At 36.6% G+C, this 26,655-nt stretch overlaps 1 protein-coding gene across 3 annotated transcripts in view; it reads right to left on the reverse strand.

Annotated features, from left to right (window-relative positions):
- Positions 1–26,655, reverse strand: part of SWT1 (SWT1 RNA endoribonuclease homolog) — a 105,700-nt gene that overhangs the window by 24,926 nt on the left and 54,119 nt on the right. For all 3 annotated transcript variants that reach the window (XM_045982791.1, XM_045982792.1, XM_045982793.1), the window contains exons 15-16: positions 24,624–24,811; positions 19,556–19,687 (exon numbers count right to left, since the gene is read on the reverse strand). In XM_045982791.1, coding sequence (XP_045838747.1) covers positions 19,556–19,687; positions 24,624–24,811 — 320 coding nt within the window. The remainder of the gene's footprint in view (positions 1–19,555; positions 19,688–24,623; positions 24,812–26,655) is intronic.

Consider the following 26,655-nt stretch of genomic DNA (forward strand, 5'->3'; position numbering starts at 1 on the left):
CAGCGGGGAGCCTACTTCCCCCCTCTCTCTGCCTGCCTCTCTGCCTAATTGTGATCCCTCTCTCAAACAAATAAATAAAATCTTTAAAAAATAAAAAGATAAACGTTAACCAAATAATCTGACTAAAGTTAAAAATAAAACAATGGGGGTGCCTGGGTGGCTCAGTGGGTTAAAGCCTCTGCCTTCAGCTCAGGTCATGATCCCAGGGTTCTGGGATCGAGCCCCGCATCAGGCTCTCTGCTTAGCAGGGAGCCTGCTTCCTCCTCTCTCTCTCTGCCTGCCTCTCTGCCTGCCTCTCTGCCTAGTTGTGATTTCTCTCTGTCAAATGAATAAAATATTAAAAAAAATAAAAAAATAAAAAATAAAACAATGCACTAAATGGACTAATTTTTCAATTAGAATTTTAAAAATTCAAACAAAGCTTTCCTCCTCTTAGAAAAAATAAAGCAACAGACTCAGGAGCGGGAAAAGATGGCTAGAATATTCAAGTTTAATATCTAATTCTAGAAATTCAAAAGAAGAGAGAGCATATTCTTGGATATTTATAAATCATAACTTACATCCCACAGAACTGAATATATTATGATCCCTGCTGGCAAGACAGAGTTTTACATTAATATCATCTTTAAAATAGGTTTTGAGAGTGTGAAAAAAATTAAGTTTAAAAAATAATTACATGGTTTATTTCACTTAGCATAATGTCCTCAAGGTTTATCCATGTTGTAGCCTATGTCAGAATTTCCTTCCTTTTTAAGGTTGAATAATATTCCATCGTATGCATTTTTTTTTAAAGATTTTATTCATCTATTTATTTGACAGACAGAGATCACAAGCAGGCAGAGAGGCAGACAGAGGAGGTGAGGGAAGAAAGCTCCCTGCTGAGCAGAGAGCCCGATGTGGGGCTTGATCCCAGGACCCTGAGATCATGACCTGAGCCGAAGGCAGAGGCTTAAACCACTGAGCCACCCAGGCGCCCCTCCATTGTATGTATTAGGCCATAATGCTTAACTATTCATCTGTTGATGGGCACTTGAGTTGTTTCCATGTTTTATGTATTATGACTAGTGCCACTATGATCATATGATCATGATCTTTAAGACCCTGTTTTCAATTCTTTTGTGTATATATTTAGAGTAGTCAAAATCATAGACAGTAAAATATTGGTTGTTAGACGCTATGGGGGGGAAATGAGGAGTTAATGGGAATACAGTTTCAATTATAGAGATGGGTGAACATTATAGAGTTGACAGTTATAGAGCTGGACAGTGTGGTGGCTGTGCACTATGAATGTATTTAATACACATGAATGCCCTTTTAAGTACACTTAAAATGATAACGATAGTAAATTTTATGGTATATTTTACCACAATAAAAAATTAGATTAAAAAAAGTAATTACATGAAGCAAAAATGTTTACAGCATTATTTGAAAAAACTCATTTTACATTCTCTAAAGCTAAGAACTGATGTAAGGCTTATTCTTATTATGAGCTGCTGTTACATTATTATTGGGGATACTATAATTTGTTCAGCATCTAACCAGTGCCGGACTGAACAAATGCTATCTCTAATCTCTGTAATTTAATAAAGCAACTTTTACAAACTCCACTTTCTAAATCAGGAAAAAGATACAAAAAGGTTAACCTATCTTGGTGACAGAGTTAGTAAATGGATGGAACTAGGATTCAACTTCCTGTTATTCTGACCCCCTCAAAACTCTGTTCTTCTGATTTTAATACATGATGTACCTGGACAACCAATTCTACCAAACTAGATTTTGCTGACAGTTTAAAATGTATTACTGATAAACTGGGTGAAAATTTATCAAATCAACAATGAAGAAACCCTCTCCAGGGGAAAAAAAAAAGTCTTAGATCCTAGAGTACCCTTTTTTATTTTTTATTTTTGGTCATTTATTAGAAGTAAAATTAGAATGATATATTTTCTATAGTTAATTTGGTGAAATCAGCTATGCAAATGGGAGATATCCATCAGCCCTAAATTTTGAAAGAACACCATATATGATTAGAACTGGTAAAAAGAAAAAAATTAAACAAATTAAATAAATTGTATTTATTTAACACAAATTTCAGGGACAAAAAACTTTGCAAGGTGATGATACTAATTAGATAGAAGTGTTAAATATAGGAACTTTTGAGTAGTTTGACCACAATTAATAATTAAAATTTGATCTACTGGAAATCTTTTTTTCTAAAGCTGGTGGTAGGACAAGAAGAGTTTATAGGTAATTTCAATGAGTACATTTGTAATTTAATTATAAAAACAATTCTACAGAAGAAAATATAATTCCAATAGATTATATGACTTATGTATGTGCTAAGCATACATATATATATGTATATATATTATACATTATATAGGAACAGATTATATGACTTATGTATGTGCTAAGCATACATATATATATATACACACATATATACACACACATACACATTTATATACACATACAATAAAAATATACTGACAAATACTACAGCTTTCTGTTAATTTCGCAGGAAGGTTACAATACTATATATCCATATACTTTTCACATGTCCTTTTATCTGGGTCATTAGCCTCTACCTCCAGTGTATTTTCTATATTGGCATTTAAGCATAATAAATATAATGGTCATAATCTCAGTCTCTTTGGAGTCAGTCCGCAAAGTAAAAGAGCAGTGATTTAAACCTACTCAAAATGCCTCTAGATATATAGAACCTGTGCGATGAATACTCATCTGAAGATATAGTTTGCAAATATACAGCTGATAGACACTTAATGATCATCACATTCTAATCAAAGTCACCAAGATATACCCTTAGGAAACAGGAATGTAATGAAAGCAATGTAAACAACACTGATGTCTGTCCAGTTGTGTTTCAAAATTTTGAGATAACTACCAGAACTGACAAAGTCAACAAAAAGTAGTAGTCCGCATAGAACCTGGAAGAAGAGGTTAAAGGAAAAGAATTTCCCTGTATAGGGGCATGACCGACCCTGACTGTAGCAGAAGCAGCACTACAGTGGAAGAGAAATTACTTTAGCTTGAGGCCCATACCCCCAGGAGTCAGCAACAAAACATGGTAATAATCTAGTTTGTAGTGTAAACTTTCCTCTAAGATTCAACCTGTTTATAAATATTTTGGTTCAGTTACTAAATTCGTGGTAAATAAATCAATGGGCATTCTGATATATCAGCTTACTTTGTTCTCGATTTGATTACTGTGAGTCTGAGAAGGTTTCAGTAAATTGATAAAATTCCTAAACTTGTCAAGTTTGGGGACTTGTGTCAAAAGACACAAGGTATTAGACTGGATAAAAAAGCAAAACCCATCAATATGCTGTCTTCAAGAGACTCATTTTGACCCAAAGACACCTCCAGATTGAAAGTGAAAGGGTGGGAAACCATTTGTCATGCTAATGGACATCAAAAGAAATCTGCAGCGACAAACCTTATATCAGACAAATTAGATTTAAAACCGAAGAGTGTAATAAGAGATGAGGAAGGACACTATATCATAATTAAAGCGTCTATCCAACAAGAAGATCTAACAATTATAAATATTTATACCCCTAACATGGGAGTATAACATGGTTAAATTATATAATCCAACTAATAACAAAATTAAAGAAACACATTTATAATAATACAGTAATAGGGGACGACTTCAACACCCCACTCACTATAATGGACAGATCACCTAAGCAGAAAATCAAAAAGGAAACACAGGCTTTGAATGACACTGGGCCAGAGGGACTTCACAGATATATTCAGAACGTTCCATCCTAAAGCAACAGAATACACAATCTTCTCAAGTACACATGGAACATTCTCCAGAACAGATTACTCAGCGGGTGACAAATCAAGTCTCAACTGATACCGAAAGACTGGGATCATTCCCGGCATATTTTCAGACCACAGTGCTTTGAAACTGGAACTCAATCACGAGAGAAAATATGGAAAGAACTCAAATACATGGAGGTTAAAGAGCATCTTACCAAAGAATAAATGGATCGACCAAGAAATTACAATGCCAGACTTCAAGCTCTATATCAAAGCTGTAATCATCAAGACAGTATGGTACTGACACAAAAATGGACACATAGATCAATGGAAAAGAACAGAGAACCCAGAAATGGACCCTCAACTTTATGGTCAACTAATCTTCGACAAAGCCAAAAAGAATATTCAATGGAAAAAAGACGGTCTCTTCAACAAATGGTGTTGGGAAAACTGTGCAGCCACATGCAGAAGAATGAAACTGGACCATTTCCTTACACTACACACAAAAACAGACTCAAATGGATGAAAGACCTGTGAGACAGGAATGTGAGACAGGAATCCAACAAAATCCTAGACGAGAACCCAGGCAGCAACCTCTCTGACCTGGGCCGCAGCAACTTCTTGCTAGACATGTCTCCAAAGGCAAGGGAAACAAAGACAAAAATGAACTATTGGGACCTCATCAAGATAAAAACTTTTGCACAGCAAAGGAAACAGTCGGCAAAATCAAAAAACAACTGGTAGAATGGAAGAAGATAATTGCAAATGTCTTATGAGATAAAAGGATAGTATCTATAAAAATCTATAAAGAACTTATAAAACTCAACACCCTCAAAAAACAAATAATCCAGTTTAAAAATGGGCAGAAGACATAGACATTTCTCCAAAAAAGAATGGCCAACAGACACATGAAAAAATGCTCAACACTCAGCATCAGGGAACTACAAATCAAAACTACCATGAGATACCACCTTACAATAGTCAGAATGGGTAAAATTAACAAGACAGGAAATGACAGATGTTGGCGAGGATGCAGAAGAAGGGGACCCTCTTACACTGTTGGTGGGCATGCACGCTGGGGCAGCCTCTCTGGAAAACAAATATAGAGGTTCCTCAAAGAGTTGAAAATGGAGCTAACCAGCAATTGCACTACTAGGTTATCTACCACAAAGATACAAATGTAATGATCTGAAGGGGCATATGCACCCCAATGTTTATAGCAGCAATGTCCACAACAGCCGAACCAGGAAAGAGCCCAGATGTCTATCAACAGATGAATGGATAAAGAAGATGTGTGTGTATATGTATACACACACACACACACACATATAATGGGATATTATTCAGCCATCAAAAAAATGAAGTCCTGCCATTTGCAACAACACCGATGGAACTAGAGTGTATTACGCTAAGCAAAATAAGTCAGAGAAAGATAATTATCATATGATCACACTCATATACGGAATTTAAGAAACAAAACAGAGGATCGCAGGGGAAGGGAGTGTAAAATAAAAGAAGACAAAATCAGAGAGGGAGACAAGCCATAAAAGAAACTCTTAACTATAGGAAACAAACTGAGGGTTGCTGGAGGGGATGAGAGTGGGGGATGGAGTAACTGGGTGATGGACCTTAGGAGGACAAGTGATCTAATTAGCACTGGGTGTTATATAAGACTGATGAATCACTGAACTCTACCTCTTAAACTAATAATATACTATATGTTAATTAAGTGAATTTAAATTAACAAGGAAAAATTAAAACCAAAGCTAGACATATCGAGATAAAATTATAAAACATATAACTTACAGAGGAGTATCTTAAAAGCTGTCAGAGAAGAAAGACAGATGGCCTACTAAGAAAAAGCAATATGCTGACAGCTAATTTCCCATTTCCAAGAGGACAGAAGATAATGAAATTTTATGTTCAGTGTGCTCAGGGAAAATAATTGTCAGCCTGGAATCCACACTGAGCTAAGTATCAATTAAGAATGAAAGGGGGGCGCCTGGGTGGCTCAGCGGGTTAAAGCCTCTGCCTTCAGCTCAGGTCATGATCCCAGGGTCCTGGGATCGAGCCCCGCGTCGGGCTCTCTGCTTGACTGGGAGCCTGCTTCCTCCTCTCTCTCTCTCTGCCTGCCTCTCTGCCTACCTGTGATCTCTATCTGTCAAATAAATAAATCTTTAAAAAAAAAAAAAGAATGAAAGGAAAACATTGTGAGTCAGAAGGTGAGCATTTACCCCTACTAGGTCTTCGCTAAAAGAACAACTCAAAAATTTGCTTCATGAAATAGGAAACTGAACCTAAAAGAAAGAGGAGGATCAAGGAAGCATTGAAATTTCCAAACACCTAATAAATATCATGGGGCTAAAAACAAAAACTATTTTATGTAATAATAAATAGTCTGGGGAGTGGTTTAAAACAATGTGAAACTACAGTGTTAGAAAATAAGGATAAAGGGGTGCCTGGGTGGCTCAGTGGGTTAAAGCCTCTGCCTTCAGCTCAGGTTGTGATCCCAAGGTCTTGGAATCGAACCCCCCAACAGGCTCTTTGCTCAGCCGGGAGCCTGCTTCCTCCTCTCTCTCTGCCTGCTTCTCTGCCTCCCTGTGATCTCTGTCTGTCAAACAAATAAATAAAATCTTTAAAAAAAAAAAGAAAGAAAAGAAAAGAAGGATAAGGAAGACAAGAAAGGGAGATCAGAAGTTAAGTGTTATTAAGATCCTTGTTTTACTTGCGATCTGAATAATCCTGATTTTCTTGGTTGGCGGGGGAGGGTGCAAAGGGAGAGGGAAAGAGAGAAAATCCCAAGCAGACTCCATACCCAGCGGGAGCCCAATGGTCGATATTATGACCCTGAGATCATAACCTGAGCTAAAATTAAGAGTCAGATGCCCCAATCCTGATAGTTTTCGACTTTATAAATCAAGTATGCATTTATTAGTTTAAGAGTATCAACAGAAATAAAAATAGAAATAGAAAATGGAAATAAAATGTGCAACTTCCCAATGAGTAGTGGGATAAAAGAAGGATTGGAAAAAACGAACATTACACCTTGTTCAAGCCAATAAAAGGCAAGCAAGGACAAAGGAAAACAAGACAGATACAAAAGGTACAGTGACAGTGTGCAGCCCCTCATGGGTGCACCTCAGGCTGGCCCTTACTATGGAACCACCCACGAAGATCTTTAAAGGAATTTTAGTAGCTGAACTTGTAGATGTTTGGGGAACACAGTTTTTGTTTAATAAGATGAACACAAGCCAACATTTTAGTTCAATGATGAGTAAGAAGTCTCCCTTCATCTCAAATATCCATTTGTATAGCCCTCAGAAAGGTTTTTTGTTGTTGTTGTTTTAGTTCTTTCATTCGGTGGGTTTATGTCTGCGACCTCCATGACTAAGCACTTCTGTGCTGTTTTCTTATAGTTTCTGTAACAATTGTTTATCCTTAAAGATCTCAACATTTGCAAATGTAGGGTGGTATTTCTGGATTAATAAACCTGTTTGAAACTTAAAAAATAAAATGATGGTAGAAATAAGTTCAAATATACCAGTAATAATATTTATGTAAATAGATTTTACTTATTATCAATCCAAAAACAAGTGTAGCTTTATGTCATGTAAAAAAAAAAAAAAAGGAGGTGGGGGTGGGGTACCTGGGAGATGGACATTACAAAGGGCATGTGAGGTACTGAACACAGGGTGTTACTGCAAGTGATGAGCCACTGAACTCTATCCCCCAAACTAGTAATACATTATGTTAACTAAATGGAATTTAAATTAAAAAAAAATTTTTTAATTAAAGAAACAATGACCCAGAATGACTGGAGATAAAGAGAAAATACTAGCAAAAAAGAAAATAGAGAGCTGGTCTGGCAGTATTAACATATGACAAAATAAACCTGAAGGGAAAAATTATTAGAAGTAAAGGAGATCAGTTCGCCAGGAAGATATACCATAACATCACAATATTGAAAGCAAATGTTGAAAGCATTACTAAAAAATTGAAAAGCTTACAATTACAGTTGGAAAGTTTAACAAAATTCACAGAACTGCTCAGACAACAATCAGTAACCATATACTAATATGAACAACATACAATGAACAAATTTAAGCGAAAGGACGCAGAGAATACTATACCTTAAGGAGAGCACGTGCTGTGATGAGCACTGGGTGTTATACATAACTAATGAATCACTGAACACAACATCAAAAACTAATGATGTACTATATGTTGGCTAACTGAACATAGTAAGAAAATTTTCAAAAAAGAAATAGAGACAAAAACAGAAAGGAGTCAGGTGGCACTATTTTAAATGATGAACTCAGTTTTAGCCAGTTAGAGGACAGGCAGCAAGCTCACAACTGAACCAAGGAGAGAGTAAGATGGAAATAATGTTCATGAAGAGATTGGGAGTAGATGTGATCACAGAAGGAAAGCCTACGCAGAGGGGAGGGTGGTGGTGACAGGAGCTAGGGGCGAGTCTAGGAAACATGTTGCAAAAGCACAGAGTGTATCAAGAGTTCATAAAGTAACAACCAAATTTATCAGTAGGTCACAACCGTATTATTCAATATTTACCTTTAATAGGTTTGGCAGGAAAACATGGTTTAAAGATGGAAACAGTAATAGTATTACCATAAAACCTTTTGCTGAAAGCTCAGAAAGACCTATGGTGTCCTGGAGAATTTTTCAGACAGACAAATGGCCCTTTGGGGGTATTAAAAGTGTGCCTCACAAATTCTGTTAGACAAGACTTCCAAAAATACTGATGGCATGGTCCTGAAGCAGCGTCAGGAACCCAAAGTAGGGTTTAAGTGCAAGTGTTTCTTTCAAACAAATTTGTGGTTGTGATTTTTGTCTATTGGAGTGAACCCCAGTAAGTGTCAGAGAAGACAGTGTTTTAGAGGAATGTTCTAGTACAAGTACCACTCCTTGGACTAAATGGGCTAGAGATAATACAAAATGAAAAGAGGTTTTGGACTCTCCTACCTTTTATGAATAGGAGGCAGGCTGAGAAGGCTCCTCATTTGCAGCTTATGTTAAAAGTTCAGAGGCCAAAACCAAGAGCCCAGAGAACAGAGTCAACAACATCCGTAAATAATTTGCAGGCAGCAGGACTGAGCCCTGCCTAACGAAGGAAGTGGCAACACGTGCATTGCTCGATTTTAGAATTGCTAGGAATTCTGTGTGCCTCTTGTTCCCCCTGCCCCATTTTGAATATGAAGGTATAGAGCACAAATCCTTGCCTGTTTTGATGTCATATGTTGGGAGATGGCGGCAACTAACTTGTCTCTTTAATTCACACTATAGATAGAAAAGAATGGTACCCAAGAAATCACACCAAAGAAGCCTTGTCTCAACCAACCTGAACGTGATTTAAATGATAAGATCCTAGATTTTAAGCTAATTTCATAATGGGATAAAACATGGTGGTCTTGAGAAGAGGGAATGAGTATATTTGGCTAGTTGAAGGGCTATAAGCTGTTGTGTTCCAAAATGGCCACACAAGATCTCATCCACACGTCCTTCTTACAATGTAATGCTGACATTCCTCCTTCTATCAACAGTGTCTACGTTCCCTTCCCCTGGGTCTAGGCAGGTCTGTGACTACAGGGAAAACACTATAGGATTAAAGGCAATATAGCTTTCACCTAATATTTTTGGGCACTCTTGGAAACCAGTCTTCAACGTCTGAGGAAGCTGCAGTACGTGGAGATGCCACAGTTGGTGTTCTGGGCAACACCCCGTATCAGCTGGCCTTTGAGGTAACACCAGACAACATTTAACTGAAACTCTGTAAGAAAACTGCTCTTGTCTTTTTTTTTCTTTCTGTTTAGTCATATATTCATTAGTTTTTTAGCGAAGGTTCCCTCGATAAAGTCCTACTGTATCTTTGTTGAACTAAGATCAGTTTCCATATGTCAGCATGTAGAGAAAAGAGAGATCAGTGGCTCTGTTGGTGGTAGACAGATAAGTAGTGGCAACAGGAATCAATCACCCTAGAGCCCAGATAAAACACAGATCTGAGGCAGAGTGTAGACATCTATAAGGACGAGGTATATAAATCATGGTCCTGTCCCACGAGTCATTTGATCACATAAGTATCTAAGTTCAAGAACTGGCAATACAGAGGCGCCTGGGTGGTTCAGTAGACAATACGTTTCTGAACATGGAATTCTATTTGAAATGACTTTCGGGGTGCCTGGGTGGCTCAGTCAGTTAAGCCTTTGACTCTTGGTTTTGGCTCAGGTTATGACCTCAGAGTTGTGAGACTGAGCCCCACATCCGGCTCAACTCGGAGTCTGCTTAAGATTCTTTCTTCCTCTCTCTCCCACCCCCTGCTCATGCAATCTCACTCTCTAAAATAAAATAGATAAAATCTTTAAAGTGACTTCCAATAGAAAGTTGAAAATGCATGGGTATGAAAAGTATGTTGGCTCAAGTTATAATACAATTATCTCTCTGCAACTTCTCTGGAAATCTATACATTTATGAAAAGAACTAATTCCTGATTAAAGTATCGAAAATAAGTTGCATATTCTTTGTTTTGCTTTAAGGACAAATGGCTGCCCTAAGCGTAAAAATGTAAAGCAAAAATAACAATTAAAGCTTCATTGAATGCAACATACTGAAGAATGCCTCTTTCTGCACAGAAAATACTGAACAGTCTCAGTTAATCATGTATTGTGTTCCTATGGTACAAAGGGCACCAGGATACAAGATATTTACAAAATGCATTAAAAACCGTCTTCTTTTTTGCGCCTCCAAATATGCCCATAATCTCCCTTTTTCTCTTCTAGTCCTTCCAACAGTATTAGGACATATATTAAAATTTTCTGTTTGAAATACCTAAAGTCACATCTGTTTTCCTGACTAAACAATGACTGAAGCAGTACTTTCTACCAGGAGAAGAGTTATTTAGTACAATAATAGAGAAACCATTACTGCTTACTCCCCTTGATTCTTGAATCCTTCATGTTCTAAGGGGAAAACAGCCTTGAACTTCACCACTGCTATGGTAAAAACATGCTTATAGGTCACTCCAGTGTTTTGCAAAGCCAGATCCTTAGTGTATGATAAAGACAATGAATTCCATGTAGCCATAGCTGCGCTTTCACTATAAAATTAGTTTCTTAGTTGAATGGCATACCAGGGCAGTGGCCAAGATACCCTTAAGTCAATAGACAGAGTTGCTGGCAGAATCACTACTATGAGGAAAAGCAAACCCATACCCAAAAGAAGTATCTATTCTTGGTGAGGACAAATCACCACCACTAAATGACTTACTGATCTCCAAGGGAATGGTGCCTTATTGAATGCTTAGCATGTGCTTCTGCTGGTGAAAGTTTGGGCTCTCAGCAGAGGTAATAGCCAGAGCAGCCTTCATGAGCAGAAGTCCGACTTTTGAGCTCATCTTATAGAAGCTGCCATTGTCCCTTCGTATATAAGCTCACTGACCAAACACTTGGGTAGCTGGGGAGAGACTGACATCTGCAGGACAGATGGTCTTGCCCATCTGATCAGAGCCTTCCTCTGCATTGGGGAGCCTTTGATGTGTATTAACATGGGACACAAACACCCTCCCACCCTGTGCCTATTACAAGATGCCCATCTATATACCTCTTCTCCAGACACCCGTGTCAGCAGACTTCCAATCTTGTTTTCTCCACGTTTTTAAACAAACCAGTAGTTACTGTGTATCAGTCAAGGTGGATTGGGTTCTCTCTGACCATTTCTTCAACTACACTGGAATTTTAGGTCGTTGGAATTAGCATTAACTCTGAGCCAGTATCTAGCAATCCCCTAAAAGGTCGGAGTATTCACTTCTTTATAGCAGTCACCCTAGTAAATGAATGCAAATCCTTTTGAAGAAGTCTGATGGATACATTCTTTACACTATTTTATGCTCCACTAGTGTACCAAAGTACTCACACTTTTTAATCTATATAATCAAAAGGGTTTAAAATAAGATCTGCATAAATTGCCATCTTTAATATAGAAAAGATAATTTTGATGATTTTCATAATTTGTCTTAGCTCAACAATTAAGTTGGGGAGATATATATAGCTACATGCTGTCAAAAAGTAAATTAGCTTAATGTTGGCAAAAAGAAAGATTAACTGGAAAATTTACAACTTAGAGTTTCAGTTATATTATTATTAAGGGTAAGTATATGTTGATTCTAGAAGGTTTATTATGCTTATTAATAGGAACTGGCATGTCAAAATGTTAGATAATTCCAGGGGTTTCTGATATACAATAAATATTTATTGAGGGATGCCTGGGTGGCTCAGTTGGTTAAGCACCTGGCTTCGACTCCAGTCATGATCCCACTCCTGGGATCAAGTCCCGCATCGGGCTCCTTGCTCAGCAGGGAACCTGTTTCTCCCTCTGCCTGCTGCTCCCACTGCTTGTGTTCTCTCTCTTTAAAGAGAAGATAAGTATTTATTGATTGTCTTTTCTATGTAGAAAACACTGTCCTGAGGCAGACTCAAATCTTTTATATTATTAAGTAGCCTTGAGGATATTGATTGCATCACTTCTTAAAAGGAGCAGATGGTTGGCCTACCACCATGTGAGAAGATCTTTAGAGGCACAAGAGAATATTTCTCAAAAGAGATGGGAATAATAGAATCTCTAAACTTTTTGTACAACTACTCCATGAGAAGGAATCAGAACTGATCATCTGGCTTTATCCTATACATTTACTCTTTAAGTTAAAATTACTATAATAGCCCTTACTCAGCATCTTTAATTTCCCCTATTTCATTTATCTTACTAATGTTCAACCCCACTAGTTTAGTCAATTTATTCCATCTTTACTTCATCTTTACTTCACTAAAAAATGTAGTTTTAACTGATTTTAGTATTTCTTTATTTTTTTTCTTTTTTTTTCTTTTTTTTTCTCTTTTTCTTTTCTTTTTTTCTTCTTTTTTTCTGATTTTAGTATTTCTTAACATAAGACAAATAGCAGGGAATTTAAATCAAATATCAAATCAAGAAATAAGAAATAACCAGCTATAAACAAAAGGCAAACTTAAAAGAATATTGATTTTAAATAAAAACAACTACATAAACAAATTAAAATATTTGTAATCTTCAAGAAGTAGCCTTTACATTTAATTGCTGAATTCTTCTGTGATCAAAGAGTTTACAATGGAAATATTTAACTCTCTCACCCAAACCTGGATTTTATTGATTAGAAGAAAGGAATGCCGACACTTAGAAATGCTTCAGGGATGGAACGAGTAATTATGACATCAACCCACTGATATTCAGAATAAAAATAAAGGTCCCTATGTCGTATTCTTGAATTGTAAGTCCTGGGAAGCATAGATAAGAGCTTCACATATGTGAAAATCTAGTTATTCTAAAAATTAAGTCCTGAGCAATCTGTTATCCTCGGTAGCATCCTCGGTAGCACTAAAGAGCCAGGTTAAAAGAACAGCAGCTAATGCTGGATAATTCAGTCAGATTTATACGTGGATGCCTCATATTTTGTCAGCAAATGTAAATTTCATTATGTATTATATATCACATTTGATATAAATGTTGTTAGAGCAGTGTTTATCAAGCTGCAATACAGGTATCATAAAAAGCTTTTACTTATTAAATAACTATCTGTTTTATTTTATTTTTGAGAGAGCACACAGAGGGAGGGGCAGACAGAGAGGTTAGAAAGAGAATATTAAGGAGGCTCCACGCCCAGCACAGTGCCCAACCTGGGGCTCAATCTCACGACACTGAGATAACAACCTGAGCCAAAATCAAAGGTCCCATGATTACTGACTTAGCCACCAAGTGACCGCCATTCCATATGTCTTTATATAAGAAATATCTGCTTATATTCCCTGAATTTCAATCTCTCCCATTAGCTCCTATCTTTCCTTCTAGCCATTTGGGTAAATTCCTGAGGGTTCCATCATCTGTTCTAGAGATAAATACCTTTTTATTATCTCCTCAATCTCCTTCCAGTTGTTTTCCTTCCTCCTGACTTTCTTATTCTTTACCCTTCCTTAGCTTGCACTCCTGTCACTTTTAAAGCCTTGACATTGCCTATTCATTGAATGTCATAACATAGTACTATTAGTAGTATTTAGCCCTAAAGAAGTTTCCCTTCACCAGAAGACCATAAAAAGCTCATTCGATACTTTTCTCCCCCATTTATTATGTATAATTGTGATCTGGGCATAGACCTAGATATATAAAAGTTAGGCAAAGTTTCTGCCCTAAAGCTGTTCACAATCTCAGGGAGCTGATTAGAAAATAAATTAGAAGAAAGTTGTGTACTACAAAATGATGGCATGGAGGGTGAAGCAAGTAGGTCCTTTCATTTTTAATTCATAGGTTGTATTATTTTCTCTTATTCAACACAGCAACTGATACTTTAGGACAAGGGGTGCGCAAAGAGTCTGATAAAGAGGTCCAGTGATACCTGGGGAGTTGTGCGAACTCCAGGGGGGTGGGGTGGGGATGTACAGTCCAATGACCTAAGGGTAGAAAGGCCAAGCCTCAAAGAAAGTAGGTCAGAGCTAACCATGAATAAACTTTTCCACCCTGGATAAGGACAATTTTTTTTATCAACAGCTGAACTATACTGCAATGAGCTGAGATGCTGAAAAGCCACTTCTTACTGTTTTTATAATCTACACATGTCTCTAACTGGAACCTGTTTCAGTGATTAGCTTGATCTGTAAAACAGCCTAAACATTGTTATCCTTGTGTCAACTGAAGGATGACCTTTTCTAAATACCCTTTCTAAAACACCTCAAGAGGCCAGCTACCAAAACATGCACTATGAAGTTAACAAAATATTCTCGCAAATACAAACTCCACCTTCTTTGAAGTGACTAAATCACTAGCAGATCTGAAAAGCTGTGATTATAGGATTCCTATTCACAGGAATCATGTATGGTTATACCAGTACTTGTTTTGCTCTTATGTTAACGTGCCATAAGACAGCAATGGGAAGATTCATTTTTTAGAGGCTTAATAAGATAAAAATACGTGTAAATGACACCCCAAAAAAAATCCTAAACTTCGTGACTATTACTATGCTTTAGAAAAACAGCTCTACAGGGAGCCTGGGTGACTCAGTTGTCACGCGTCTGCCTTCAGCTCACCAGGATCCCAGGATCCTGGGATCGAGTCCCGCATCCAGCTCCCTGCTCAGCAAAAAGCCTGCTTCTCCCTCTCCCACTTACCCTGCTTGTGTTCCCTCTCTCCTTGTCTCTCTGTCAAATAAATAATAATATCTTTAAAAAAAAAAAAGAAAAGATAAACAGTTCTACAAAGTATTTCAAGCCAAAGCCACAGGACTGTAACAGAGGTCACTGAAGTTTTGAAGATCATTAAAGCATTTGAAGATCATAAAAATTAATCATCTTCTCTTTCCTAAATCCAAGCACAAGTCTCATTTTCCAAAATCATATTCTATGATGAGGCATGAAACCCATCCAGAATATGACCAAGCCCAATGCATCACTCAATTAATCCTCCTTTAAAAACAACCAAAGCAAATATGACAGCCAGAAAGAAAATGTTACTTAAACAAGAGATACCCTTACATATAAAAACATACCCCCTCTAAAATGTGGCAAGTTACTTACAAGGAATAGTAACTCCCTCTCCCACCTCTGCATATGATTCAAAATACGAATCTAAGAAAATATTCATTATTTCAAATTTCATCTAAAGCTACCTGAGCAAGGAATCTAGAGTTCATTAAAGTAACACAGAAGTACAGTTTTACTTGTTAAATCAAGTGTTAAGATGAATATGCACATTTAGGCATGATCTACTTATATTTTTAGATTCAAAATGCTACTATTTTTGTTTTTTAAAAATAATTTCAAGTTTATTTTATAAAGATGAAACACACAAACACGATTATAAAATTTAGGCAGAGTGCAATTTCCTACATTCACTCTTCACTTTCTTCCCTGCTTCCAAACCAGGCAGCTCATCATCTACTTCAGAGACACAAAAACCTCCATAAAACATTTTCATTGTTGTTTTGAGTATTAGCTTTCAAGTCAATCTACACACCACATTTACAGTATGTTTTGGAGTTGGATTATATGACCTATTTCCTTAACTTTGTAGAGATGCCAGTTGAAACACACAGATATATAACATTTTTTATTACTGTACAAGCGGAACTTCTCTTTAGAATTTGTCATATGACTCCCCAATTAATTTTCACTCCAAATGAACCTTTGTAGTCTTTAATTACTAAGCAAAAAGGTTTTTGTGATCTTGAGAGTAACCTGATCATGTTTACTAAAGTATAAAGTGGGACTAGATAGTACAAATCTAAATAAAAAACAAAACACCACCACCACCAACAACAACAAAAAAAACCTTAATGCACTTTTGTCTACATGGAAAGAGTACGGACTCTGGTTCTCCAGTGATCAGATAAAGAGGCCATTAACAAAAGTGCTCAGATTACTCCTATATACACAAAAAGCAGAGATGAGAAAGAGAAAAGCAATTTCTAAACCAAGAGCAATATATTAAGTTCCCTCTCCCACCCAGGAAGAAGTGTGTAGAAAGTATAACCATCAGCAATATTCCCATCTCTTTTTCAACTTTTGCAAACTCAGGTATTCTGCTCCCAATTGTATAACTGTGTGGACAACTGCTCCACCAAGATTTTCTACCCTGATTTATCACAGTCATGTTTAGAGCATTATGAAAACTAAAATACACATTTTTAAACATTTCAAATTTAACATATCAGCTTTAAGGAGAAAACAAAGACTAACACTTATGTTGCAGATTACAAAGCATTTTCACATACATTATCTCATTTATTCTGCTAAGAAGGTATCAGGATTCTCATTCCATAAGGAAAGAGACCAGCTTAAAAAGGGGAGGTAACAGGTCTAAAGTCAAAGGGATAAGTCTGGAACTAGAAGCCCAAACTCTTAGTTTAATAAACACATTTTCATGCACTTCTTTAACGAAAGGACTGGGTTAACAAGTACCTTGTTATTGATTTCCAATGTAACAACAGACATGATCCGCTATGATAAAATAGGGTTGAGCTATATTCAGTAAGTATGTATCTCAAAATCAAATGAAACTATTCCAGGTTAACAAGTGTCAGAAAATGCTAATGATATGCAGTCACTACCAAGTTGGGTGTATTTTTTAATGTTTAAAAAATTAAAAAATCGACCCATAGTTAGCCACCTCAAAAAAATTTAACTGAGTTGAACATGACTGTTTCTTAAAAGATTTTAAGACTACGTACACACTTGAAAAAATAACATAATTATTAACTTCTTTTACATTTTGATTTAAATGCCTATTGTCTGAAGGACTTCAAAAAGAAAAACCTTGCGATTTTAGTAATTTCCTGTAGATTAATGAATGCTGAAATGAGCAACTTTTTTTATTCGCAATGCCCTCTACTGGTGGCAAAGTAGTTCTAATATATTTATTATAGGAATTTGAATTTGTTTCCTTACTGTGGTCCCCCACCACCTGCATATAAATCCTCTGGAATGCTTGTTAAAAATACAATTTCCCTCCCTCTATGACATATATACAGATACTGTGATTTCACTACAACTAGAACTCTGCATTTTTAACAAGTTCCCCCAAGTAACTAACTGGTTTGGTTAATTATATCAACACCTGACTTTCAAAGTACAGTAACTTTGTAAAAAGCTCTGGAAAGGTATTATTATATTAGGTTTATAGATAAATACCAAGGCTCAAGACAATTTATGGCCCCAGGTAACATGCAAAAAAGCAACAGAGCCACTGATATTTTCTTATTTCTGGAGGTGTTGTGTCCTTAGAGGAAAGAATCACAAAATTCTATCAGCCTTAAAATTCAAATGTTTATTTCTTCAAATACAACTCATGGAAGCAGTACGTGCTATAACTTCTCCACTCTGGCTTGACATGATACCAGTGGTGCTCAGCCTATGATGTGCAGAGAATCACCTTGGGTACACAAACTACTAGACCCACTCTGGGTTTCTGATTCAGGAGCGTCTGGCAGGGATTGAGAATTTGCATTTGTAACAAGTTCCAGGTAGAGACGAGGATGCCAATTCTGTGACTACACTTTGAGAACCACTGGTTAAGAATATTGTCTAGTGGTTCTCAACCTTGACTACACATTAGGATCACTGCTGAAGGTTTAAAATCCTGTTAGCCAGGTACACACTTGGACCAATTACATTAGAGTCTCTGGTATGGGACATCCAGACACCTATATGTTTAAAGCTCCTAAAATCAAAAAGGTTTATAAAATCCATCAATATGTAAATGGACATACAGTGATTTTCCAAGAGCATAGTGTAGTATGCAGTATCTCCAAAACTTTTTGGATCAGAAACACTTCTGTCCAGGGACATAATTAACAGACCTAAATGTGTGCAATGCTAGCCTATGGGATAAAGTAGAAATTGCTTTGAGTGGCCTACAAGACATTCCCCACCAACCTCATCTATTGCCAAACACTTCCTCCCTCCACTGCATATTTTCCTATTAGAATATTAACAACTCCATTGCAATTATCTGTTGTAATGTGACTGCTTACACTCTTTCTACAAACAACCTCTTTGAAGTCAGAGATTGAATCTAATTTGGATTCCCCAGAGCCTTGTATGAGTAACTGAATACAGATTGCTAGCCCTACTTTCTGGAGAAAAGGTTGTGTCAAGAATGGCTTTAATGCAACCTAGAATGTGAAAATATATAACTAAAATTAAAAACTGACTATTTTTCCCTCATAAAGCTACTCTTATTTAGTATTCCCTTATTATTTCCACTGAGAGATGACAAATTTCACTTGCCTTGGGATCTGCCGCATCTTCAATTCATTAGCAACTTAAGAACACCAAAAAGCTATTCTAAGAATCATTTAGCCAACTGTGATCCAAAAAAGGAGTAAAAAGAGTGTGTGTGTTAATAATGAGATGAAGTTTCCAAAAACCCTTAAGAGAAAAGGGGAAAAAAAGCTTAAAAACTGCTGTTGTTTCAAAAATCCAAGTTTTTAAAGTTTGGACATAATCAAATCAAATCGAATCAGTTTTATTTCTTTGGTTTTTGGTTTTTAATTTATAAGGAACAATAGTCTTCTGTGAGTAAGCTGCATATTTAATTCAGGTCAAGCAATTTTGGTATGTATCCAAAAACTTGCAAGACTAAGTACATTATTCTTTACTGTCACAAAAGAAATCATCTGACTTTATCCTATAAAGGTGATGTCTGGTTCACTCTACATCTTTCTGGCTCTATGGTTTCTATGTGCTCCGCAAATATTTAAAATAATCACATACGTATAAGTCTCAAAGCATCGTAAGACTATGCTGCTTCACAGACTTTTTCAGTTTGCGGTCCTATGAGACTGTATTTGAGGAAATCAATCATGTTAACAAATATTAACATATATTTGTTTCTAATGGGTACTGATAATTACCTACATAGAAATTTATTCAGCAAGGAATTACTGAGTACCCATTATATGCCAGGCACTGTTTTCGGAGCTAAAGTTGCACAATAATGAAAATAAGCTTCTTTATGAAGCTTACAACCTGGAATATTTTTTCTACAAAGGAAAAACTGGAAACATTCTAGTGGTCCAGACTCTAAATAGGGATTCTTTACGAGGGACAGAGAAAAGGTAAGCCTAAAACTCTAATTAGTTCATCAAAATTTTTGGAAGACTCCCAGAACCTCCGAAAAGGTCCATAAACCTGGAAGAAAGAGAAAAGTAATAAATGAAAATTTTTAATTAATTAGTGTTTACCTCTGAATTCCTTCAAGAATATCTTTCACAGCTGCGATTAACTTTTGAAGAGATATATATGCTTCTTCAAATGATGCTATTTTTGAAGAAGTCAAAGCTGCATTTGAGCCCAATCTCTGAAATACATCCATGCTAAAATAGAGAAAAAGAAAAGATACTCATAGGTATACATGCACATTTACTGTAGTTCAAGCATTTCCACTTCTAATATATAAAATGAGGTACTATTTATAACTCCTCTCGCATAATCCTGATTGATTTAAATTAGAAATAAGAGACAATGACTTGTGAATGAATGCCCAGGCTAACATTCATGCAAAGGATCCAGAGGAACAACTATGCGCATCTAATCTGAAGTAATACTTATAAGCTGTGGGAATAATGTTTCTTATCAAGAGACCGTAAGACACAGAATACTGTTCATCTGCATTCAAATCAATCCATAAATACTAACAGTACTCCCGTACATAAGGATGAAAAAAAAAAAAAAAGACATCAGATTTACATAAAACTTCCAGTTTCCTGAAACTGGAAGTTTTAAATATCCATACACCTTACTCTGGTAATTCCAATTTTAGAAATCTAGCACATTAATAATAACTTGCAACTGGGCAACAATTAGTAATCACCTACATGTGCCATGATGCAAAAAGTGTTAATAGTGAATTAGCCATCTGATGCCATACCAACGAACTACTAAAATAATGCTTATGCCATCTATACCATAGAAAAATAAAGGTATACAAAATTGATTTAGAGAACATAACCACCACCATATAAAAAAATCAAAATATATGCTGTACTGGGTTGGATAGTATGCCCCTGAAATTCATGTTCACCCAGAACCTCAGAATGTGACTTTATTTGAAATATCTTTCTAGAACTTCCCAAAAGAATCAACCCTGCAGACAGACACCTGGATTTCAGACTTTACAGTTTCCAGAACCATGAATGAATAAACCTCTGTTATTTTAAACCACCTAGTTTGTGGTAATTTGCTATGGCAGCCCTAGAAAACTAGTAACCAGGCTTTAAAATAAAGGTAACCAGTAGTTAACGTGGTTATTCTCATGTATACCCAGAATAACCACGGGTATACATGAGAATAACCACTTTAACTACTGGTTACCTTTAGGTAGTAGCATTCAAGGGAAGTTTCTCACTTGACAGTACTTCCCAAAGCATTTTTAAAAAATAATTATGGTGGGAAAAAAAACATAAAATTACCATTTGAACATTTTAAGGTGTACAATTGTGTGGCCATTTGATACATTCACAATGTCTACAACCATCACCACTATCTACTCATAGAACATCTTCACCGCGCCAAAAGGAAACCTGTATTCATTAAGCACTCACCATTCCTCCCTCTCTGCAGTTCCTGGTAACCACTAATTATTTTCTATTTCTATAGATTTACCTGTTGGGGATATTTAATATAAATGAAATCATATGCCATGTGACCTTTTGTGTCTGACTTCCTTCACGTAGCATGTTTTTTAATTCATTCACACCATATTGTGTATGGATACTTCCTTATAGCTGAGTAACATTCCATTTTATGGATATACCCATTTTAAGAGACACCACATTTCGTGTATCCACTCATCTGTTGATGCACACAGGACTGCTTCCACTTTAGCTATTAACATTCATGCACATGTTTCCGTTTGAACACTTGTGTTCAGTTCTTTTAGGTATATATCTAAGAGTGGAACTGCGGGGTTGTATGATGATGGCACATTTAATGTACTGAGGAACCATAAAATTGTTTTTCCACATTCCTACATGTATGAAAGGGGTAAAGCATTTTGACAAGTCTGCAAAAGGGAAAACTTAGGAAATCTGAAGAAATACAATGGTTAATAAGTACAGTTTGACCTTTCTAAAAGAAAAAGTATTCTGAAACACTAGTAGCCTACGACACCTTCATGATAAATGATTCTCCATCCCCTCACTTTCAACCTGGAGGTGTCTTTAGGTTTCAAATGAACCTCTGGGAGACCACATATGGACGGGTCCTGTCTTTGTATTCAATCTTCAACACCATGCCATTTAAGGGGAGTATTTAGGCCGTTCACATTGAGAGTAACTACTGGAAGATATTAATTTAGTGCCATCATATTGCCTATAAAGTCCCTGTTTCTATATATTGTCTCTGTAAAGTTCTGGTCTATGATATTCTTGGAGGTCTTTCTCCTTTTACAGAACCCCCCTTTTATTGTTCCTCACAGGGCTGGATTGGTGGTTACACAGTCTTTCAGTTTCTGCCTGTCCTGTAAGCTTGTTGTCTCTCCATCTGTTGTGAATGACAGCCTTGCTCAATAAAGTACTCTTGGTTGCATGTTCTTCTCATTTAGTACCCTGATTATGTCTTGCCAGCCCTTTCTGGCTTGCCAGGTCTCTGTGGACAGATCTGATATTATTCTGATGTTCCTCCCTCCATAGGTAAGAAATCTCTTCCCCCTAGCTGCTCTCAGGATAGCTGCCTTGGCTCTAAGATTAGCAAGTTTTACTATTATATATCAGGGCATTGGTCTATTTTTATTGATCTTAGGAGGGATCCTCTCTGCCTCCTAGACAAGAATACTTACTTCCTTCCCCAGATTAGGGAAGTTCTCAGCTATGATTTTCTTAAGTACACCTTCTAGTGTTCTCTCTCTCTCTCTCCATACCTTCAAGGATCCCAATAATTCTGGCTTTGGAACATTTCATGGCATCCTTGATCTAACCCTGCTCTCATGGACTTCTAGTTGTTTATCCCTATCCTCCTTGACTTCCTTCCTATCATCTTATCTTCTAGACCACTAATTCGTTCTGCTTTCTCATGTACCCTGGCAGTCAGAGTATCCAGTTTAGACTGTATCTCCTTCATAGCATTTTTAAGTTTGGCGTGATTAGCTCTCATTTCTGCCCTTAGAGATTCTAAATTGTCACTAATACTTTTCTCAAGCCTAGATAGTGACTTCATAAGTGTTACTCTGAAGTCTATTTCTGACATCTTGCTTATATCCATATCCATTAAGTCTGTGGCAGAGGGCATTGTCTCTGGTTCTTTTCTTTGTTGGGAGTTCCTCCTCCTTGTCATTCTGTTGAGGGATGCTGAGGGAATGTAGAGTCCAAAATATCAACCATGACCCAGGCAGGATGCACCCTAGGAAAAACTGGAGCATTCAGATGCCACTACTCAGGCCCGGTAGAGTTTTTCTGCTTGTAGAGATCCAGATATATATTCTTACATCTCAGGCTGATTTCACGGGTGTTTGGGATGGTTTGGTAGATATCCAGATAAATTCAGGGCACCAGACAAAATGAGGTCCCCAATTCCTCTGCCATCTTGCCTCCCTCCTCAACTACTCAACCTTCAAATGAGCAGCTCTCAATGAAGGGCTCAAGCAAGAATATATTGCAAAGTTTTACACTCACTCTGGTACACAATCAGGCATGAGAAGCAATGAAGTAGGCTTAAGAACTAAGCACTGGGGGTGCCTGGGTGGCTCAGTGGGTTAAAGCTTGTGCTTTCAGCTCAGGTCATGATCACAGGGTCCTGGAATCGAGCCCCACATCAGGCTCTCTGCTCCACGGACAGCCTGCTTCCTCTTCTTCTCTCCCTGCCTGCCTCTCTTGCCTACTTGTAATCTCTATCTGTTAAATAAATAAATAAAATCTTTAAAAAAAAAGAGAGAGAGAGAACTAAGCACTGATATAGCAATATAAGAATTTTTCATGTACTGAAATACTACAAAGTAAAGTTGATTTATTATACAGAATTTACCTGAACTCTAACATCCAACACAAATGTATGCATATTATAGGTCAATTCTAAGACAAGGTATTCAAATTCTGAATATTTGGATTTTTCTAAAATGAAAATTTTATTTTCTAAGTGAAATTTAGAAATATTTTCTAAATGAAAAGAAGATTAAAATGTCTTAGAAATGGCTTTAATCTATTTTATTTTGAAAGTGATAAAACTTTGCCTAGTATATGGCGTAACTTCCTGCTAACAAGAATATCTCATTAGCCAAAAGATTTCCAATATGTTAAGACTGGACAAAATAAAGATATGAAAATACAAATGCATTACATGAAAACAGAAATTTTTAAGTATTGTTTTCTTTAGCTTACATGTTAGGTATTGGTATTTCTTTAGTGTGACAAACTACACATTTGTTTGAAAGAACTTATAATTGTAGCCAAGGACTAAAAATGGGTCTACAGTGTTATAAGAGAGAAAAGATGTTTAAAAAGAGTGCTCATATTACTTTGCTGCCCATTTCCTGACAGAGGAAATGACAGATGATCTTAATCCAAAATAACAGAGACACTGGGCCCTTGAACAAAAATCATACTAAAAAGCTTTCAGTATGACCCACAAATATATTATATATATAAAATTATATAAATATTATGGGCTTGGGAAAAGGGGAAGGTCGACCTACTTTAAAAGCAGTTATTTTAAATTATTTTTTTAAACTACTCCAGCAGTATTTAAAGAACTACTCACAAATGGTCTCTATCTTTTCATTTTACCAAGAACAGAGTATGCTTTCATAGGTATCAAAGGAATAAAAGCATTTCTTCCTTTTAAATATAAGTATTTATCTCTCTTTTTAGAAAATCTTACATGAATTTTCCCTAAACCGAAATGACCTTTTCTTAGATTATCTTAAATGTCATTAAGGCTTTGTGTCCTGCTGATTTGTTTAGCCAATCTAGGTGGCTTTTATTGGTTCTGACATACATGGGAAATACTTTTCATGAAGGTTTCACATCCGAATCACCTATAGAGATCTTTTTTTTTAATGCACTATCTCAGTGTCACCTGGAGTCCTATCAAGTCTGAATTTCTAGGGACAGAGCCTAAGCATATGTATTTTTAAAACACTCAAGATAAATCTGATTGTACCCTTATTTAAGCATCACTGTTTCTAAGGCACCAATTTGATAAAAGGCCCTCAGTAAGATAATCTAATACATTAAACTCATAACCCAAACACTAACTGTTCAATGAATTACAGTAACGATGGAAAAGCCTAGAACTCAAAAATTCTTGGAAATTTAGTACCTGTTCTGATATAATGTAATCCAAACATTCTCTAGGACAGACCAGATTTCTTGATGCCTGTTGGGTTGAGGAACATGAGAACCTGAGAAAATGGTGATTTCTTGGTTATTAGACTTCATCAAAGAAGTATCTTCTTGCTTTTTATCCACAGTAGTTTCTGAAGGATTTTGCTTAGGTTTTGCCTTGACCTGGGGAAATAAGAATTACACAAATTTCAGCTAGTCCTTCACTAGGAAGTGAGAGAAACAATGCCAATTGTGCTTACAGTGTTCTAGGCTTCCAAGAAGTGTTGACTATTCTTTGTCCTCGATTATGTACAGAATATTTCAGAAAAGTGTCAGAGCTAAAATATATATATTTTTCCTTTTCCATTTATATCAAATAGTTCCAATGTATTTATTATAGTGACCTTTCTTAGCTAACATGCTAATATCAATTCAAGAATACTATTTGAACCCTTCTACACATATGGTATTGAACAAGACAGAGAACACTTAGGATACAATGATAAACATGTGGAATCAAGCCTCCAAGTACCCTATGATCCATTAACAAGAATGAGATTGCAAAGAGTTATTAAAAAAAAAAAAAAAAGACAGATTGTAAACCTTTTGCAATTGAAGAAGCCACTGAAGGTTTCTCAAGAGGCAAGGAGACTGTCTAGAAGGCTACTGAAATAATCCAGTAGACTAGTCCTGAGAACTTGAATTAGGTTGAAAAGGCAGAAGAAGAAAAAGAAAAAAAAAACATACACAAGAAAAATTTTTAAAAATTTAGCCAAAATCTAGGGGCACCTGGGTGGCTCAGTGGATTAAGCCGCTGCCTTCGGCTCAGGTCATGATCTCAGGGTCCTGGGATCGAGCCCCACATCGGGCTCCCTGCTCCGCAGGGAGCCTGCTTCCTCCTCTCTCTCTGCCTGCCTCTCTGCCTACTTGTGATCTCTCTCTCTGTCAAATAAATAAATAAAATCTTTAAAAAAAAAAAAAAAAAATTTAGCCAAAATCTAGATTCAGGAAATGAGGGAGACTCTAAGATTTTTTAAATTTAGATGTCTACAAGAATAATTGTACAAATAATAGAAATATAAAGTGTCCATAAGGTAAAAATAGATCAAACCTCCCTCATTTACTGCTCCAAAGGAATGTAAAGACACAGTTTTATTTGAAGGCAACACACTGAATGTATCATGTATTATAATGTAAGAGCAGTTAGGCATTTAATGTAGATTTATCTACATTTCTGGATTTTACGGCCACCTGTAGTAAAGCCAAGAAGAAAGGCTGGTTATGGAAAAGAGGAGAAACAGACCATAGGTTGGTGTTTAAAATGTCTACCGTGAAGAATAAAAAGATATTTAAGTAAAGATATCTAGCAGGTAATTGGATATGCAGATTTGTAGCTCAAAAGATAAAGCTGGTATTCATTCCCATGCAGACAAACCTCAGAGGTAGATGAGATTGCTAGAGAGGAAATAGCAAAAACAGAAAAAGAAGGAGGAGGAAGAGGAAGAAGAGGAAGAGGAGAGGGAGGGAGGGGGAGGAGAAAGTAGTGAAAGGTAGACAAATTAAAGGAGGAAGGGAGGAAATTAGCAAGAAGAAAAAGAGAGACCGACAAGGGGCGCCTGGGTGGCTTAGTGGGTTAAAACCTCTGCCTTCGGCTTGGGTCATGATCTCAGGGTCCTGGGATCGAGCCCCACATCGGATTCTCTGCTTGGCGGGGAGCCTGCTTCCTCCTCTCTCTCTACCGACCTCTCTGCCTACTTGTGATCTCTGTCTGTCAAATAAATAAATAAAATCTTTAAAAAAAAAAAAAGAGAGAGAGAGACTGACAAGATATGGGAAGAGTCAGAAGTACTCGAAAGCAAGAGAAGCCCAAAGAGGTAAGTTTCGGGAAATAAAGAGTGGACTACATCAAGTGCTGAGAAAGGCTGAGAAACTAGAAAGAGGGAGAAAATGGTGGATTTGATCAATGGTAACCTAATTCACCTAACAGAATATGGAGGCAGAATTCTACTTGTAAAGGATTAAGTAGG

The sequence above is a fragment of the Meles meles genome, chromosome 17 (genome assembly GCF_922984935.1).
Source record: "Meles meles chromosome 17, mMelMel3.1 paternal haplotype, whole genome shotgun sequence".
NCBI lineage: Eukaryota > Metazoa > Chordata > Mammalia > Carnivora > Mustelidae > Meles > Meles meles.